We start from the raw sequence: 20527 nt of genomic DNA, 5'->3' as shown, positions 1-20527 counted from the left end.
ATTGCAGATTGTAGTGGTATTGAACAAGTTTTTTTTCCAATGTTAAAACAATAGAAGTCGTTTTTATTTGCAGATTCCTCTCTTGTGATATAGAGTTTGGCCACAACCATTTTTTCGCATCGTAAAGTTCTGATTGATAGAAAATTACTATTTTGCGATCGTCCGCAAAACTCAGCGATTCTTGAAATGAAGGTACTTGAGGTTTATATTCAAGAATTTCAGGTGGGACGCTATGGATTTGCGAATCGTCAAAACAATTCATAGCACATTCATCGTTGCGTTCTGCCTTGATTTCCAGTGGTCGGAATCTCTAGGTTCTGGAGGGTACAAGAAGAAAGTTTTCTTTTGTTTTCAAAAATGAAAGCCACCAAAATGATGCTAGCGATTTTCCAAAAAATCTTCTCTGACTCTTTCTTTGTGTTTCTGTTGTGTTTTACAAGACACCTTAACTGCTGCTATACACCAGACTCTTTTGCGAACACAGTTACGAGATGATGTTGTACTAGTGAACATCCCGAACGACAGCATCAAGCGACAGGTAGTTCGCAATAGATTCTACGATAGGCATTGTGTGTCAGAGTTTGCGTTGCTTGTCCATTCCGTAAGGCTGGAGGTTGCACGAAAATCGGAGTTATCTACCAAATAGAATGTCTTACGTACAACGCCATTTATATTGGAGAAACAGAAAGGATGCTGCATCCGGGGAACCAAAGAACATTTGGCTGGTAAAAGGCATGGGAGCTCGGAAACACCATTAGGATACCACAAAAATGAGAAGCATGATGGAGATCAGGTCGAAATAAAATGTACGATATTGGCGCACGAGAACAAAATATCTGCTAGGAAGGCATTGGAAGCATTCTGGATTTCTGTCAGGAATCCACCCATGAATAACAAGAACGAGTGCTTATCAATTACCAATGACTTCATGCCGTTCGTATCACTCTGCGAACTATAAGATTGTCCCACATGTAGCTTCTTAATGTTATCCAAACATTGGTACCTGAGGATACTGCACAGTGCGTAGATCTCAGATCTAGATTCGCCTTGGTGACAATCTATAAGAACGCAGTGGTACACTTGCCCCGCTAGTCGGTGGAACTGGTCAGTTTGTTTCCCTTTTGGAGGTCTTGGGCGGTCTACTTAGAACAATATCGAGGCTTGGCAAGAAGAGGGGAGGAATTTGATGGGATATACATAAGATGGAAGACTTCAAACCATTTCCATGGCTTTGATATTGACGGGTTTGTCGAAACGTCAGGCCAATAATAAAGTTTCACTTGAACCTCGTTGGCATAACAAGAAAAATTAATAAGTAGAATGGTTAAGCGACACAAAAACACGCAGTAATTTGTAAGCGAAAATCCATTACACATGTCGCAACTAAAAATATGGGATTTTCTGAGCATTGTTAGTATCCTAACTAAGATGGGATGAAAGTGACTCAATAAGTGCTCTCGTATTGCACAACTAAGTAATCCCTATCGGTTTCTTTGTTATCCCTAGCTCTTCGTTCGGTTCTTCTTCGTGAGATAATATTGAAATTATTGGGTTACTCTATAACCACAAGTTCGGACCGAATTGCTGCTGCATTCGACTCAGTGCAACACCCCAAATATCGACATCGCTGATTTCGCTGACATGATAGAGTGAAAGTGCTGATATGGCACCATTAGTCAAAGAGAACTTTTTTTGAGGGATTTTGTGAAAAAAAATCTGACAATGAAGGTAACACCATTTCTCTCGTGCGTTCCATAAAATAAGAGAACAAAGTGAGTGCTTTGGTGACTTTGGTTCTGGCATGCGTCAACAACGTCGGAAAACATAGAATTCGGGGTTTAGACTACAAATCTTGGCGTGGCCCAGTTGTGGTCGAGGGGACTGGAACGTGCACAGGGGTAGTAACGTCCTTCGTAGGAAAAACTCCGTTCCCATCCTATTTTTTTAGGACTATTAGAGAGAATTGAGCGGAGCAATGCCCACGCTCGTAATCTAAACCCTGAGCTATAAACTGTTTGTCCACAGTGACCCCAACATGGTAACTTCCATGATACACTACCATTAAACTGTTGATCGCGCTGCGCCGTACAGCCTCCTCCCAATGCGCTACACCTTTCCATGAACAGGCTTGCAATAAGATCTTCATTCGGCCACAAATTCAGTGTACACATGAATCTGAAGAGAATATGCTCGTGTGGTCGTTCCCCCCAAGCATCGAGCTGTGTTAACATATTCTGGCGGCTCACCTTCCGTAAAAAACGATCGTTTTCATTTTGATGTCTATGACATGAAAAGAACACAACAAGCTTCAGGGATCTACGAAAACCATGCTTCCGAGTAAAATTGTATTCGCACCGGGACACTTAGTTTGCATTGAATTTTATCAAAAAATTATAATTGGTGTCTGAAGAGGTTTATATGTACAAAAGTGATAATACGCAGAAACCAATTTGGACGTGATTTCATCCAAAGTGCAAACAAAGTAAGTAGCTGGTCCTAGCTTATCAAGCGGTCTGACAAACATCTTTCAGACATTATTTAATCACCATTGAACAGCATTTCGAAGCAGGTGCTTCTCGTGATAATTCTGCAGTCTGGACCTTCGTTTCTAATATTTTATACAATCCCTAATATTCAAGGTCGAGCCGTATCTCTTTAACTGCGATGAATTATAAGATTTTGCTGTCACTTCTTGTTGCACAAAGCTACGGTAGGTTCTCTTCCACTCGGTCAGGAAATGAAATCTTCACAGATGAATTAGTTAGACTCTTTCGAATTCCATCGGTAAGCTCCTGAATTGAAAGCAGACTGACAGCATTTGAGTAACGCGGGAATAGAATCCATGACACACGTATTCTCGAGCTTCCGCGGAGCCTCTTTCGCAGTACGTCCTTTCTCCCTCCCAACCACGAAGAGGTCTCGGTGAGGCTCTCTAAAAAAATAACAATTTTCAAAGCGTTTACTATTAAATGTTTACTTTGCTCACTGTGGTGAAATCACTACCTTCTTGAGCGAAATCCGGTACAAAATTCTTGTAGACCACGTTTTTGTACTTTTTTGTTATTAACCATTTAACGTAACAAACACGGCTGATGTAAAGAATGAAGGATAAAGTGTTGACGCTAATCAATTCTCTTCGAGTCACCGCATCCACTTCTATTCAGAATCGTTTGAGGCTAACGAACGTGTAACTAGAACATATAATGACTTGCTAGGGCTGGCTGATGTGGCACGTCAGTGTCTTTATCCTCCCAGGCAAGTCTGGTACCAATTTGTCGACCAAGAAGGGATGAAGGGCCTGGTTGGCACTAGGGCAGTTTCGAACCGTTGATCGATGGTGCAGCCACAGCGGAATCCTCCACTGAGTGCGCTGCACGCTCTCCTTGAGAAGAAACCAAAACACAAATAAAAGCCTGTCAGCTATGAGAGAAACAAAGGTGTTCTGTTGCTTTTCATAGTACGAACTTTTGAGTACGTACTGACAGATCCGAAAAGTAGTTCAACCAATTCCGAAACAGTATTAATTAAGATACATTCTAAAAAAAGGCGGGTATAGCTCTGTGATACGATTTTATTTCTCTGTGTGGGCGATGGTTCGAAAGCGCACAAAGCCAGTCACGCCTTCCATCCCTCGTTAAAGACTTGTCACAGAGAATAGAAACAGTGACTTCGTGTATCGGATATCATCGGTGCAGGCCACAAACACGCTCATCAATCTCTGCGATTCTGAATTGATGTGAAACGCCTCAGAGAATTTCATGGTACTGATCAATGCCGATCCCCTTATCATTTGTGAGTTTGAAAGTCCGGCTAAAGCCGCACTTGTACTGCTGTTGGCGCTGGTTCTCTATTGTGTAATCAGTAGAGATTTGAGGCAATACCTTCGTAACTTCCTGTAAAAAATAAAACTATTTCTGTTATCAATGACTTTGATGATATTGCTATCTTTTTTCAGACATCTTAGCGCTAATGAAAGACTATGAACTTTTCCCGATGGTTTCAGTACTCAATCCTGAAAAAAAAAGACTGAACATAGTTTCTTTCCCCTCATACCACCACAATTTGAAGACATTCCTCGAAGTATTCATCGAAGTTCTTCTCTTCTTTCCCAAATCGTACTGCGATAAGATGTCGTGAGCATCATTACTATTCCTATAGAGATAAGTGTTTTACATTAAACCATTAAACTGACATCCATTATCTTTGCGGTTGTGGATGAATTCGTCACATTTTTGAAAACAGGGTGTGGCAAGCGCACTGAGAGCGGGGAACATGGTAGTAGACGTGCAGAGACGTTTATTAACGTAACAGATACAGTCGTAGAGTCGTCATGAAACAATTTTCAAGGTTCAATATAATTTAGCCAATATTTTCTTCGTTGTGTGGTACTAGTGGGCCAAACCGGTGCCGCCCGATCTGTTTCTGCTCATCTCACTGAGTCCTGGGGCTGGCACATCATCTTGATGGTTTTGGACCCATTTTTCTGTGTATCACTGTCTTCTGGCACGGCCGAACCAGTTTAATCCGTTGGATCCGTCTCAATCATTCACTGCTTCTTAGCAAAACCGCACAAAGGTGTTGCCGCTGCAACCGGCTTACTACTTCAACTTTTTTATGCGCGGACGTTTCGCTCTAACTAGCCTTTCCTTTAAGAGAGGAACTTAATGGATTTTGCTAAATAAACATTATATATACATATGTATATACATATATATATATATATATATATAATAGTACGCACATGCAGTTACAGCTACACTGCTATATTAACACTCCGAATAACACTCACGCATTCATTCATCTCGCATTCGCAGACATAGCCCGTTAAAGTGAAACTTCAGCTTTCTGGAGTCGGTAGGGTTACCCTCCCATTTTTCCACCGATAAGATACCATGGGATGCCCAGATGTTGGTTAAGACATTACAATTGTAGAGCCAATGAGGAAAAACTGTGAGAAAGTAACCAACAGGAACACATGCACGTATACTTGAGTATGAGCTGAGTATAAGCAGGCATCATACCTAAATTTTCCTTTTTGCAAAGTTCAACACAATTAGCGCTTCCATCTCACCAATGCGGCGAATGCCGAAATACATACAAACCGTTCTAGCTGTATTCGGAGAAAGTACGGTATCTCTTAGAGACCTAACGACCAAATGACACCTGCTTTTTCTCATCTGAAGATACTCTTGGAGATTTTCGTAGTAGTATAAGAATAATCATGCAATGCACGCTAACGCGCTCAGTCCGTATGTGTGTCACGAGAATGCTCCGCAAGGATGAAAAATGTTCCATCGGTGAGAATCGAACCGCCACTCACACTGTGAAGAGTTCTCGCCCATTATATGAAACACTCGATAGGACAGGTTTCTTTTAGTTATATATTAGGGAGAGCTTTATGAGCATGCTTTCTTCCAATTTTACAAATGAGTAAAACTGATTAGCCCTTTGATTACACAGATCCATTTTAGTTTTTTTGTTTTTGGTTATCGCAGTAACAAATCACAAACTTGTGGAACTCTCTTTCGAAACACTCTGATCTTTTTCGAAAGTGAAGTACGTTTTTCTTGCAGAAATCAAAAGTAAAAAGCAACCACGACGTTGTAATTTATGATTCTTCTTTGACATTTTTCTCCTTAAATCTTATGTGACGACTTTCTCCCCAAGTTTTACTGATGCAACATTTTAGAGAACAACAATTACGTCTCTCAGTTTTGTTGCAGAGAAGACGTTAGAATGTCCAAGAGTTTAACTTAAAATCTCAAAAAAAAAACTGAACATGAAAGTTTGATTTAGGTGCTTACAAGGAGTTAGTATAATTTGTCGCATGAATCTTATTAGCACCATTATATCGAATAGAACGAATTGTAATATAGGGATTTTTTAAAACAGATTTGAGGCATAGTAGAGAAATGGAACTCCAAATGAACTTTTCAAGCTGATATCAATCAAACGACGGTGACCGAAGTGCTGAATGCATTGGTATGGACTGATTTTTCTTCCGATGGATATCGTGTGCTTAGCCACCAGGTACGTAACAACTGCATATCCAATATCTAACTGATCCTATAATGTCATGCTACGTGACAGTTCGCGGGAGAGCTCAAATGAACGGTCATCATAAAGTCAGTGCATCACACGACACCGACGGTGTCGGATCTTATAGTTCATGGGTACGTGATTACGTTCAATTGCTCCTCCTCCTAGTAATCCAAAAGATGTGCAAAACAGCGCAATGTTTACTATCCAGCTACTATCCCACAAGAAAGTAGTCTATGAAATCGACCAGCGAATTACAAAATTGCGACCGGTATGCGGCAATTACAACATCTCCGTTATGCTGAGATTCATGCAGGTTTGATAAACCGCTCCAAACGCAACGTTTCAAGTAAAGAAGCCACGCGCCTCGGTGCGAAGAAAACGAAATGTGATCAGTCGGACTAGAACCAAAAGATTGGACGAGTTGTTTATACGATGCAAGAATAACAACACCGTTTGGTTCTGGGATATTCTTAAGTTTTCAGCCATTCTACAGCAACCAGGATATGGATAAAGCAGAGGTCTACAAACCGCCCCGGGAACACAGCATATTCTCGTTCTTCGACTCCGTCGTTGATACTAATGTCATGAGAGAAGCTCACAAGTTTTTGGCAGGACAAGGTGAAGTATCAGTTCGAGAGACATCGCGTTTTTTCGGAAAAGTATTGAGCATACGTATGAGAATTCCGATTAGGTTTTTCCCCTATGGACACTGAATCGTTCAAGAAGCAGCTCAGTACCTTCTGGTTCGATCTATATTCGAGATGCGAAGCCTCTGGTAACTCAGGTCAGAAACGCAGACTCATGTATAGCAGCGGAGTTCACATGATTTTTTCAAAATTTTATTCCTGCACTCAAGTAAAATAAAACTGAAAGAGCAGAACCAGGATTTGCTGTTGCTTTTCTCTACGACCTGTTCACTTCCTCCCATTGTCCGTGACACTGTGAGGACTGCGGCCGTCCGTGCGCGGGCAACATTGGATTATTGGAATCCCAACATACGAGCAGTGATTATCATTTTCTTACCTCTAGGGATCACAAACAATATTCCTTTCCTCCACTTCTCCTTTGATTCATTGTACATCTTCCAACAGCGATGTTCTTTGCATTTTTATTTCTACCAGTTTACCTACACTTAATCAAACATCCGTAGAATTCTTGTTGTAAACTCCTTTGTTGGCGTTCGGATGTAATCAATTCAGAAAATTTGTCTGTTTCAAAAATCTCTAAAAAAAAACAGCGCATCAATGTGATAAATTATACATTGAACGTGTGGAGGGCAATACTTCCAACTGATCCCCATCGATTCGGACCTGTCGATTCGGTCCTCCACGTCTCCATTTTCGTGCAAAAGCTTGAGAAGGGAAAGTAACTAGAGTAACTATAAACTGTAGCTATTCGTGCTATTTGCGTAAGTTTGCGAATTCATTTTGTTTTACGATTGTGAGTGCTACTCTACGGCCACCAACATTAAAATCGGACATACGTTGTGAACGAGAGTGCTGCACCCGAACTCAGAGCCTGCTCGTCTGTTCATGTTGCAAGTTTCCCACATTACTCTTTTCATAAATCGAGTTCAAGGATTCGAGAATGTTTCTGGCGGTGAGGTGCAGGACAGTGACGTCATCCGCTTCGGCAACTGGTACCGATTTTGTCAACCTCAAAAACAAGGCCGTGTCGACTACAAGTTATGGTCTCAGAAGCAAGCTGTAAGTTGCTGCGTTCATAACAATTTTGAAAAAAAGAGTCGCAGTGACATTTACTTTTTGCTCATTTTATCGTTCAAATGAACAAGATATTTCTACCAAAAAAAAAAGTTATGCGAAGACCTAGCCCATGGACAAATCTTTATCTCTCCTGAAATATCTTCAAATGTTTCAAATTACTTAGCAAACCAGATTGCACTTGCACTTGTTCCGTGGTTTTATTCATCCTCATCACTTTCTTCCCCTTGCACGTGTTGTCTTCGAAGAGAATTGTGACGACGATGATGTCTGACCCTCCGCCCTGGAGGAGTAGGCGGAAGAGCCTGGTGAGTCGGCACCCTATGCTGACTATGTTAAGAGGGTCTCTGACCAAGGAGTCAGCGGGCTTACTCGAGGATTTTGGCCAGCTCGCGAACAAGGATGTGTATTTTGTCCATAGTGCGCCTCATTTCAAGCATTTTTGACTCGCACAGATCCAACCTTCGGCTCATGCACAGTTTTTCGCTCTCATTTGAATGGAAAGGAGATGTAGTCGGTCTTCCTAACATTGCATTCACTCTCAGCTCAAGCTGAAATAGACTGAATCCTTGGTCGTCACCGAGAACAATAGGGTTCCTCACCTCTCTAAGATTCTGCTGCCGAACATTCTCCTGTTCTCTGATTTCAGCATCAAGCTCCAAGAGAAGATCTGCTTTGCGTAAGCGTCGAAATTTTTTGGTATACTCACGAAAAAGGAGAAAATTGAAAAATCGCAGAAGTGGTTTGTATTTGTACAGCCTCCAATCGTCTATTTCTAAAACTCAAACAAATCAAACAGTCACAACAAATTACAGGTGGTAGTGGTCAGATGGCCAGTTAATTTTGAATTCATTTCCGATGCGTATGCGGTGAAAAAAACCGCAATCACCGGTTTCGTAGTAACACATGAAGTTTAGTTTAGTCCATTCCGTTCCATTTCCAAAAGAAGTAATGCGATTCCTAAAAATTCGGAAAGTAACTCAGATTCGCTAAGCTCAGCGACTTCTGCTAGCCTACGTCTAAATCACCACTTTCATGCCCAATCAGAGATGTCGCACCTCTCTTTCCTTTGCCATATCAGAGATGTTGCAAAGGAAACAGACGTGCGACGCAAGGGTCATGACCTCCATAACTTGCTAAGAGACTGCCGCTGTTATATGGGCCGAGGACCTCATGGCAATAGGGACGCATGACGTGCACATAGTTTAACCCTTCTATTATAACATAGTATAATGGATGTTTTTTTTTCTGGATTTTATCGAAGCTGTCACTCCTGGTTCTGATTTCCGCAAAAGCGTAGCAATGTTCATCCCGTCCGTTGATTGCGTGCTTTCTACCGCCAGTCAAGCAACGGTTAGGTGACCGACCATCGGAGACAGCTTGCAGCGACCATTGAGAGCGCGATAACTATTTGCGGCCCCTTTTGAGACGTACAGGTGCCAGATAAAAGTTGCATTGCAGCTTCTCCACATGCGACTGAAATTAGTGTGCCGCATCAAGTACGTAAGTCGACACTAACACAATATACACCACATTAATCATGACTGTCAATCTTTCTATGGGGGCAATACAATTCTCTGGAAACAGAAGCTATGGGGCTGAGGTTCAAATGATAACTAAACAGCGGATTTGAGGTCACTGAAAGAACCAAACAATTTTTGCCTCAAGGAATGTTCAAGGGCCCGGATCAAGGCAAGAAGTGTAGAGAATAGAAGGAATGGAGGAACGTTTCCCAACTCAGGACTAGAAGTTGGCGGCGAGTGCCCGAAGCGACACACAGCCCTGCGCTTTCGTTGGGAGGTGAACGGCGGCATGTCGCGGTCGGTATTCTCGTGTTGTGACGGCCAACTCTCATGGAGGCGCCGCGCATTTGCATCGGTGTGGGGCAGAAGCTCCCTATCACTGCATTATCCGCGAATCCCAAAAGCAGCAGAGGAGAACCCCCTGTTGGTGTTGATTAGGTTGTGGCAAAATGAACGAATGAACGCCTCGGTGTAGCCAGTGGGTAAGTCGACAATCCTTATCATGCACAACCCAGCTCTTGCCTTTCATGATGATATCCTGCGAGAGCATATCCTTGCTTCACACCGTAGAAGATCACTCGGAGACGACATAGATCGATTTGCATTACATCGGCACGACAGAAACGCGGCGCTATGATATGCTTTTGGCTTCAAACGTCACATTTTCAAGGTGTGACAAAGAATAAGTAGCCAACGTAATACTTTCGTATTAGTATATAGAACATCTTGGTTATTTGCAAGTAGAGCTTAAGAGAACAATACCATGTTCAGGAGAAGCGTAGTTTCGTCGCGCGGATTTTTTTCTGCAAAAATTTGATCTCATGTACGAACAAATGAGAGACAGTGCATTGTCCTGAAAACCTCGTACCAATACGTACCAGTGAAGTCATCACCAGCTACTGGCAAGGAAGATTGAATCAAAGATTCATATCCCCGCTTTTTTTTTCTTACTTTTCTACTGTTCACATCAATTCTTGATTGCGAATTAGTAATAGGAACTATGTCCAATATGGTACATGCCATTCGGTAGAGAATTTCTGAATTTCAACTTTAATAACCTTCGTTTTTTTTCACATCGTTAAAATGGAGTGTGAAGTTGATAAAACGGAGCATTTTCGTCATCTTTTTTTCAATTAATCTTTTACTTTCCAAAAAAAGCAAGTAAAAATTATCGTAAAAACAACAAGAAGCAGATGAAAACTGTCGAACGATGGAAGGAAACTGTTGAAAATACGGAGGGAAGAACGGGAAAATATATTGTTAGTTGGTTTGCAGTAGTGTTTGTTCCCGAAAAAAGATTGGACGAAAATGAAAATTTCCTCAAAACTGCGACAATTGAGTTCATCGATCCGTTTTCGACTCCAAAATTCCCAAATCTATTTCCAAGCATTGGTCTTTCTCGGAAAAAAAGATGCCGAAAATTCTTTATTTCGCTACCTTGACATCCAATTTATTGACCTGAAAAAACAAGAGTTAATGGGGTTGAAAAATCAGAACAACCTATTTTGTGTCTAGAGTGAGAAATTCTCTTTCGAATGACTCAAAACGTTTTGAGAACACATCTTTTTCTATGTTTGTTTGTTTGTTTCCACTCTCAATGAAAAAAAAAACGCTCACGACTTGTTCCTAGACCTAACGCAGCTCGTTACGTTACCATAACGAGCAGTGAAAACCCTAATTCCACTCGCCAGATGTATTGGAATCCGATCGATCTTCTTCGTACATGTTGTTCGTATCGATGCGTGTTTCAATGTCGGAAATATCAAATGATGATGATATGATAGTTTCGGACGATCCTCGACGTTGGTATACCTTTGCAGACTGAATTACAACCGCTTTTCTTACGTCTTGGACTCACCGTCGTAATTTATTCACCTCATTGGTATCCACTTCTTTATGTGATTCTGTCTCTGGGACACTCTAAATAACAGCTTCATAGAAAAAAGTTGAAAAAAGGTTAAGAAAACACCTCTATGGCGGATTACCCAGTTCCTTTTGAGTTCAGTAACCCTCCGATTGCGGGGGACCTGAAAAATCAGCTGTCTGTGAACGCAAAGAAGCTATCAATGTTACAAGAGTTTAAATGCGTTAAATGTGGAATTGATTGGAAAACCGGAAAGGACCTGAAAATAAGGACAAAACAACCCATTCTACGCAGCTATTATATATGACAAGGTCTCTTTAATCGGCAACAAAGAATATGTATTGGTTTTGGTTCTGCCTGCTTGGCTTAAAGGCATCACCCCACGGATCTGGAGTGGTGCGGATCTCGGGTGGAGAGTTCCTATACGGGGTCGTAGATTATGGAAAGGAGAGTGATTCCGTCCATTTCTTCCTAATTGCCGTAAAAAACGGCCCAGAAGATGCGGCGCAGCATAGGGTTGGCGCGCTCCAATCGAATTCGTTGTAGAAAATTGCGCGCTGGAACGCTCGAAGTCGTATCTTTCGGACCGTTTTTTACGGAAATTAGGAAGAAATAGACGGAATCACTCTTCTTTCCACATTCCACGACCCCGTATAGGCATAACCCACTTGAAATCCGCACCACTCCAGATTCGTGGGGTGATGCCTTTAATCTAACATCGCGCGTGCAGTGCAGAGCTCAGTCGCTAAGCTGAGGTTGTACGACGAGTTTTGTTCACTTTTTCAGAGTAATATTTATATCTATGGAAAGCAGGCGCATTCCCGTGCTACCAACCATCCCTCAAAAGAGGCAGCCAGTTAGTACCAACCGGAGTTCCTCCACTGACACTCTTTTTCCTCGCCTGTAGTTCCTCACGAATTAGGATTTTAAGAGTTAATCAAGAATTGAAGAGCATGTATGGTAATTTAGGAGTTTTGAAAGAACGAATGAGAAATAACTTGTTTATTAGTCTAAATTTATGTGTTCTTGTTTTGCCAACGAGGTTTTGGTGAAACTTTATTGTTGGTTTGACTTTTCGACAACTTCTTTATCGAAGACCAGAATATGGTTCGAGGTCTCTGATGCGATGCAGATTCCATCAAACTCCTCCTACGTCTTTGCGAAGCCTCGATTTCGTTCTGTGTAACTATGTACGCCACGCAAGAACTTTAAGCAAGAAAAAAAAGACCACCATCACCACTAGTAGCTTGGCTGGTGACCCACCGCGTTCTCACAGATTGCCACCCAAACCTCGAACCGTTTCAGTCCTTTGATAAAAATGAAGCTGACGAGACATCTGGTCATAAACAAAGTTTCACCAAAACCTCGTTGGCAAAAGAAGGAAACATAAATGCGGTCCAGTATGCTGAGGTTTCAAGAAGAGAGGACACAGAGATGGCTTATTAGTCAAATACTATTTTATTACAATGTCATTATTGTAAGTAATTTATTAGCCAAGAAGATGTCAGAAGATGAAGCAAGATGTAAGAATGTCGTAATGAAGTATAGTAATTGCTGCAATTCTTGATGTTGTTTGGAAATCACCGATACCCTAATTCCGAGAAAAAAGGTCAAAAATGGATAAGGTGCGCAGTAGGAGGCAATGTTGAAGACTTTCAAGGAACGCTATGTACTTGGGTTAGTGGGGCTAACGGATCGGTTCAGTTCCTCCTGCGGCAATGTATCATTGCACCCTAGAAATCAGGCTGCTAAAGGGATCATTAAGTACACGAGTGCAACTTTAGTTTCGTCTTCTGAAGAGCACCTCAGAAGATCTATCCTTATCCTGTGAGTACATATTTTACGAGCTGTTTGATGCGACTGTTCCGATCACAGAAATTAAAACAAAGAACAAACAGAAAAAAATGCACTAGAAAGTTTGCAACTCACTTCAAAATTGATTGTTTGCATGATATGCTGGGCTACGCCAATCCCTAACTGCTGTTTCCATGAGTCAGGCGTCACAACAGTGCTGCGCATTTTCTTTCTTCTGAAATATGTCGATTACCACCGCCTGCTTTTAAAACAGGTAACTTGTAGCATACTTGACAACGTTCTCGCGCAGTTTAGCCGCAAGTTGGTGATTTCTGTTCATTCGTTTGTCAGTTACGTACAGTTTAAAACATATACGTCTGCAATGGTTTGTTTTATTTAAATTCGAGTTTATATAGCCATTACTGGAATTATAATACCGGAAATACTCGGTCATTTTTCTTTCCGCTTCACTTGCCAAATGGAAGCGATACCTGAAAAATCCTAAGAATCCTCTCTCGCCCTCTTCGATATGAATCACCTTTTTGGATTTTCCTTACCAACACTGAATCACAGAAGCTGCGGTGCTTCGTATTTTGTTCCGACATTCCTTCTTATTATCCTCTTCCATCATTAATGTCAATCCTAAAAAAATGACAATGTTTTATGATGAAATGCTTGATTGGAGAAATTAACAAACCTACTGATATTTGTGTGGAAGCTGCAACAAAGGTGCAGTAAGCTAGAAAACCTAAGAAGCAAACGATAATTCTTGACGTCCATTGTGAAGGGACGATATCGCCGTATCTACGAAAGAGAAGCAGAAAGGCTTCTGCCATGTTTTGCATTGTTTTTAAGAACAAATTAAGCGATTTTGCATTTCAAAGTCACAGGTATAGCTATACCAAAAAAAAACTGGCGATGCGGCTACGATATTCTCACTACACCAACAAGAGATGTATTTTGCATGACAATCAAAGGAGGGAGTAGCCAATCGTTCATGAAGGGTTGCAATTTTTTTGGACAGCGGGTTTGAAGATATTGACTGCCGGCTTAAAACAACCTGAAACCTCCACTCAGCCATGCCGACTCGACTAAGGTCTACGTCGATGGCAACCACCGCCTGCCTATGTTCATTCTCTTACTTCACAAAAGTTCAGCATATCATCGTACACTCAGAATAAAAAGTGACTTCGAATGTTGAACGGTAAGGTCAGAAGTAACGTTTCACGACCTTGTCATGGTGCGAGAGTCACAGCGAAAGCACGGACTTCAGGTTGTAGGTTAAGGATACCAGTGTGGTTCCGCCCATTCTTTCCTAATAGTCGCGAAAAAACGGCGTGGGAATCGCCTTAGTTCCTGTGAAGTACGCTAGAGCGCGTACCCTTCTGCACGCTCCGATCCCCTTATCAGCCTATTCGTTGGTTCACTTAAATAAGTTTGTGAGGGAACTTTTATAATACGTGCACAAGGATGTACCGCGCAATTGAATTCGTAGGATGGAACGGCGTCTTTAACGCCATTTTTTTGCGACGATAAGGAAAGAAAAAGCGGAACCACACTGGTTTCCGTAACCTATAACTTGAACTCGAGGCTGTCGTTCGTGGTTTTCGCACTGCGTCAAAATAGTGGTAAGCTGCCTTTAACTTATTCCTTGATTTGGAAGCAGAACAAGTCTACAACCTGCATTTTGTATAGCGGATCGTTCTATATGGCACCGGGGAACCCAGAATGAATAAAGGCGAAATTTCTTGGTTATTAGGGAGAATCACTGCGTAATGCAAATTCACATTTGCAAAAGACCTGTTGAGTGGGATGCAACAAAAGAAATGAATCATGTTTTTTTTCTTCGAATGTTTCCTGATTCAGTCTATCAGACAGCGACTAACATATGAACTCAAAAGACCGGGTGCTCAAGAGAACTCAGCACACCATTTAAAGATTTTGTTTCATTCACACGATGAACTTACCCAATAGTAAGTATTGACACAATGGTAAACCACCATGCATGTGCAAGCGTTGGAAATGAGCTTGACTCTGAACGCAAATAAATACAAACACATATAATAATTCTCTTTCTCAACAGATCCTTAACATACTGGTAATCTCCGAAGAATTCTTTGGGATCTGCCAGGTGAAACCCTCATTTTCGCTTATGAATATAAGATTAACCATCAGTAAACATAATATGAAAGTAATATAGTAAGCAGCTAGTAATTCCCATCTGAAAGAGTGCCTGCCTTATGAAATGAAATGAAACTCGCAGCGTCGGCCAGAAGGAACTTACTTGCCCAGCATAATCATGTTCTTGATAAGACGCCAGGTGGACATCTGTCGATCGATGTGAAATAGGCGAAGTATCTAGACAGTGGACATAGTGAAGGTAGCGAAAAAGTCCGGAATGCCTACCTGAACGAGCCTCAAGTAATCTAGGGTACCGTCTGAGACGTAACGTTTCTCCAGATATACCATCATTATAGTTACGACTATAATTATTATATCTACAACGGAAACCAATCGCGTAAGGTATCGTAATCGACCTGAAATGGAAGTGTCCGAAAAAACACTGACAATTTATCTTGTAAACACTGTTTACCTCTACACCCGACATACTTTGCATCTGCAGAGACGCTCCACATTCGTACAAAAAATTCAGAAAGAAAAAATAAGGCCAGTACGCTCTCCATGTAAAGATGCACCTCTGAGATGGATATTTACGCAGGCAGGCAAAAGAATCTCTGAGTTTCGTACTCCAGACCTTTCAAAAAGTAATCGTCCCATGCGTAACTGGTTGCTCCAAGTACAACAGCCATGAGTACGAAACTAAATACGCCTAGAATAAGAAAATGTGGTCGAGTAATGTTTTTTCAAAATATTCCATCACATAGTATTACTTTCTGAAATATAATTGCAATGTACGAATTCGTTTGTTTCAGTAATCTAGAGCTAAGTCATGGATTTACTTTTGACGTATCAAACGTACTTTGAAAAAATTTCCCTCCTCAGCTGTGACTTTATTTTTGGTGTTAGACTGTTATGGAAGCAAAATTTTAGCCCAGAGATCGAACATTCACGGGTTTTAATGCAAACAACTTTAGTAACTTTTATAGTGGCGTGATTAATGTTACATTTATTAAGTAGAGTAATAAATAAGTTTCGCACAGAAACATTGTGCCTATTGTTATAGTTTACACACACAAAAAGTGACCCAAACAGATGATTTTCGTTATCATTAGGCAGGTGGGACCTAATGTTGTGCTTTTTGTGTTCAATATTTTTTTTAGCCAGAAGTTGGAGGATGAAAAAAAATACACTTACACGCTGCGGCCCGGCTAAATAAATGTGCAGCGTGTATGGTGAAGGAGTGATAACTGATCGAGCGGTTAGAAATTAGTTTGTCAAATTCCGTTCTGCAGATGCAACTTCGGAAGACCAACCGAGGTCAGACTGGGGTCTTCCTTCACACATCGATGACGATATTTTGAAGTCAGTATTAAGAGCAAAATCCACGTCAAACAATGCAAGAGTTAAGAGAGGGCCTCGTTACGTCACAATCAATTTTTTTATTATTTTTTTTTGGCGCACCTTTTTGAAGAGGTTAAATTGGAGCGGCCAGTCTTGTGGGGCGCCGTTTTCTCCCGTTTTTTACGGCAATTAGGAAGAAATGGACGGAATCACCCTTCTTTCCATAATCTACTATCTCGTATACGAATACTCCACCTGAAATCTACACCACCTCAGACTCGTGGGGTGATGCCTTTAAGAGAGGGCCTCGCTACGTCACAATCAATTTTTTTTATTATTTTTTATGTTTTTGAAGATTAAATCCTTGAAAAACTAGACGGAAGTTATTCATGACTCAACCTACTGCTTTTTGCTTTTGTAATGAAAGTCGGTTTGCCATCCTGTTCACTACTGGTTTGTCCATACAGAAATCCGGAGTTTATGTGTTTTTTGCTTCTACGAAAAAAAAACCTCTCGCTGCATGGAGGAATTCGCAAGATAGTAAGAGGAACAAGAGTGAGTCCTGTGCACTTTCTTTTCACTTCCACGCAGTTTCATCTCATCTATATGTTCTCTGCATTTTTGTCAAAAAGAACTGAACTCATATCAGTCTCTCTCTTGTTTCAAATGTTTCTCAGTTGTAAAATCCTAAATATATGCCTAGTTCTTAGATACATATGAGGCTGTAGGTAGAATTGAACTGAACTGCTGCTAACTCAGCATGGCTCTCTGACAATGGCCATGAAAGTCACTTATTGATAAAGGATAAAGTTTGTCGCGTCAATCAATCCGCTTGGGATGCGCCCCCGCGTTCGCTTCAATTCAGAATCGTTTAAGGTTTGCGAACGTGTAACTGGTCTATACAATGACTTGGGGGGAGGGGGGGGAAGGGAGGTGGGAAGGGGCTAGTCAATGTGTGAAATCAGTGTTTTTATCCTCCCAGACAAGTATGGTACCAATTTATCGACCCCGGAGCGATGAAATGCTTGGTGAGCACTAGGGTGAATCTCTACTTAATAACCATTTCGTAAGTATAAAGGTCGATCGTGAAGAGTGTCCTGATGTCGACAAGCTTTACATGGCACTGTTTTTCTAACACCTGATTTGGACCCAATCACTGGCGGTACATGTTTCCCACCTTATGATTCAGTAGGATCTATGGGACTAACGTCAGTGCTACGATTGGTAACTGAAAATTGGAGCGATAGGCATACCAGAGGTACGATGGGGGAGGGGGGCAAGGAAAAATGATTATAGATGCACTAAAAAAAGGTTATGTTTACACTCACGGCGATGCGCCTCCGCTGGATCCTGTGCTTACAGGTGCCTTTAAGTACAAAACGTCGAATTTCGACGAAAAATACGGTGGATTCGGCAACGCGCCAATGTTCCCTAAGGCTTGCGATCTCAAATCTAATTTACCATCTCTGCTGGTCTAAAGTAACCGAAGTAGTAGTATTCCGAACAAGAACTGTGCTGTCATATGCTTGATGTTACGTTGGATGCAAGGGACAGAGAAGGAATCCATGATCACATTGGAGAAGGCTTCCATCGTTACTCGGTAGATGAAGAATGACACGTTCCACATTTTGAGAATATGCTCTGTGACCAAGCTCAGTTACTTGGAGTTTATGCGGATGCATGCAGTTCGCGGAGGTAAGTACAAACACGTCGTTAAGGATATTGCTGAATACCTGGAAGAGTGTCTTTCACATGAGGGAGGAGGTTTTTAAGCAGCGGAAGATGCACACTCGTCACCAACGGCCGACTCGACTGACAAAAAAGAAGGTGCATACTTCGCGTGGGAAAGATCTCAGCTGTTGAAAGACCAGAAAATTGGTGACCATTCCACTTATTGATGATAAATTCACATCAGCTTTAAACATAACATGCAGACGAGTTCATAAAGATTCGAAGAAAATCCGACACTTGTACATGAAATTGAACACCCTTATTTCAATCTTGAAGTGATGAGAACCAAATAAAACGTACCCTGCTCGAAAACGAACCACTGAAAGGACCGAATGACAAGTGAACTTTCGGGACCCCTCGGTAGATAACGGAATCCTACTATGTGCCGAAAAGTCGGGGCATTAACACTTTGTTAAGCGCTGTCTTGTTACTTTGAAAATTTTGATTATCTTTGTTTCCAGAAAGTGAGTACTTTTCTCCCGACACTTGCGTCTATTATATAGAAATTAAAATGGCGTAGTGGACATTTTTTTGTACATTAGTTTAGGTTTTGAACTGCAAACAAAGAAGAAAGAAATAGTCTTGATTTCTTCTAAAGTATCGTGTATTAGCTGAGCACTAAAGGAGCAGCTTTGTATATTTGGCATCCAGTCGTCTGACATCTGCGTAGCCAGAAAGCTATATTGTCTTCCATATTGTCAGCCTCAGGGATCAACGCTATGCGGATAGGTAACATGAATCAAAGACGCACCAAAATGATACCAGGTGCTTCTTGAACTCATTGGATGATCAAGGAAGTAGTAGACACGAAATCGAAGTCGTCGCAAATAACGCATTCCGCTGCTTAACTGTAACCAACTATAAATTCATCTTTCTCCAATAGATTTCTCAAAACTGCTGACTACTCGTAGGTACCTGGATGGTATCGCGTCGTTTGGTGTCCTTCCGATCGAAAAACCCTTCTTCAATCGGTGACTGCATGTCTTCAACTGATCATCAGAAGTCGCAGCGTCACATAAAAACGTAGGGTGGTAAATGTGATCATTCAAAATGTGAGAAAAACGACTTTAACGTCTTTGTAATGATCATGCTAAGAAGATTTCCAAGATTAAGCTCGTACCTGATATCAGTCCTTGGAAGAAAGCCTAAAGTGAAGAGCAGATGCAAGAACGACGCACTACAGGCGTCAAAATAGCTGTCTGCTGATATGCATGTGAAAAATCGATAATGATTTGCATCGCCATCGAAGCTTTTTATTCTGGAAACGTTCTTCAGATTGATAAGCGCCTGTCACCATCGCTATGTTAACACAAAATTATTTTCATTTCAAAACACTCAAGGAATTCTACGAATGTTCAAATCCGTGAACTCTTTTAAGTTTGGTGGCGTCTGCATAAGGTCATCCAGAGTATTTAAACGCAAAGTCTTGACAGCAGAATTATTTTCATTTGAAATTCACGCTTTCCTACGGCACAGTACTGATGATCGCTTTTCCGCAGACAACTAGCGGTGCTACAACTCATAAAAAGTTGACTGATTGAAATTCAAATTCGGAAAAACACTACCGACACAGTTTTGATTTAAAACTAATAGGTCAGAATAAGAAACTTCCCATAACGTGAATGTATATGTCAGAGCACCTACATGACCGAGTCAACCGATACTCGCAGAGAAATTGGTGGTAATCACATACTGCTGTTCCTGCGACTTTGGCGTAAAGTTGGCTTCCGAAGAGGCATAGAGTTCCGATTTCAGTTCTCTGTGTGTGCCTTTCGGTTTTTTGTCCCTCTTGGCCTCTATTTCACTGGCTAAATAACGAGCTCTTCGTCAAATATTCTCTTAAAAACAGATTTTTTTTTACAAAGCGCGAATCAGGCTTGCGAAAATAATTTCGACAAAGTCAGTTGCACTCATCAAGCGATTGCAGCAGGCTTCATGTAGTTGTGACAGCGTTCGAGGTGGGACCCCGCTAGCTACAATCGGAATTCAGTGGCGAGTAAAAGTCCCATTTTAGCACTTCGCTCGACTGCACCCAGTTCCATGTCGTTTGGTCCTGATTGGAGTTACTACAGCGGTCTCTCCTGCAACGGCTCGAATCTGCAGCAGCGGATTTCATAGCGGTTACAGTTTCATAGTGGATTCACGCGAATACTCAACGCTGTGATGCACCTCTTTCCTTTTCAAAAATCCTGAGATGCGCAAAACGCAACAAAGATTTCTGTCTAATGCATGCAAAAAAGCACTCTCCAGACAATCGTATGACCTAAAATAGCGCACTTTTTGGATGGTTATATATAAAAAAGTCAGACATTTGTATTTGGATATCCTTTTTTTGAATTTAACATTGAACCTCTTGATATCACTATCCAATCTATTGAGCGATGTGACAT

General features: G+C 41.3%; 2 protein-coding genes across 4 annotated transcripts; one reads left to right on the top strand and one right to left on the bottom strand.

The window, feature by feature from the left end:
* Window positions 1-2664: 2664 nt before the first annotated feature.
* Window positions 2665-7929, top strand: RB195_018187 (uncharacterized protein; the record flags this gene model as incomplete). Of its 2 annotated transcripts, XM_064185515.1 has the most annotated exons (6): window positions 2665-2710; window positions 5939-6030; window positions 6525-6660; window positions 6734-6826; window positions 7621-7748; window positions 7873-7929. In XM_064185515.1, 6 exons carry the CDS (start codon window positions 2665-2667, stop codon window positions 7927-7929), a joined length of 552 nt encoding a protein of 183 aa, XP_064041396.1. The 2 variants fall into 2 exon arrangements, with proteins under 2 accessions (XP_064041396.1, XP_064041397.1); XM_064185516.1 differs by lacking the exon at window positions 7873-7929 and having other exon boundaries at window positions 7621-7829.
* Window positions 7930-7963: 34 nt separating this feature from the next.
* Window positions 7964-19118, bottom strand: RB195_018186 (uncharacterized protein; the record flags this gene model as incomplete). 2 transcript variants are annotated; one of them, XM_064185513.1, is made up of 19 exons in its annotated part: window positions 7964-8084; window positions 8136-8314; window positions 8366-8538; window positions 10975-11107; window positions 11162-11206; window positions 11272-11313; window positions 13080-13179; window positions 13235-13321; window positions 13382-13435; window positions 13502-13586; window positions 13642-13748; window positions 14912-14978; window positions 15041-15165; window positions 15229-15302; window positions 15351-15481; window positions 15538-15642; window positions 15700-15774; window positions 18889-18985; window positions 19053-19118. In XM_064185513.1, 19 exons carry the CDS (start codon window positions 19116-19118, stop codon window positions 7964-7966), a joined length of 1866 nt encoding a protein of 621 aa, XP_064041394.1. The 2 variants fall into 2 exon arrangements, with proteins under 2 accessions (XP_064041394.1, XP_064041395.1); XM_064185514.1 differs by having other exon boundaries at window positions 10975-11098.
* Window positions 19119-20527: the final 1409 nt, after the last annotated feature.

The sequence above is a fragment of the Necator americanus genome, chromosome II, assembly GCF_031761385.1.
Source record: "Necator americanus strain Aroian chromosome II, whole genome shotgun sequence".
Taxonomy (NCBI): Eukaryota; Metazoa; Nematoda; class Chromadorea; order Rhabditida; family Ancylostomatidae; genus Necator; species Necator americanus.
This window is presented reverse-complemented; position numbering and strand designations above follow the sequence as displayed.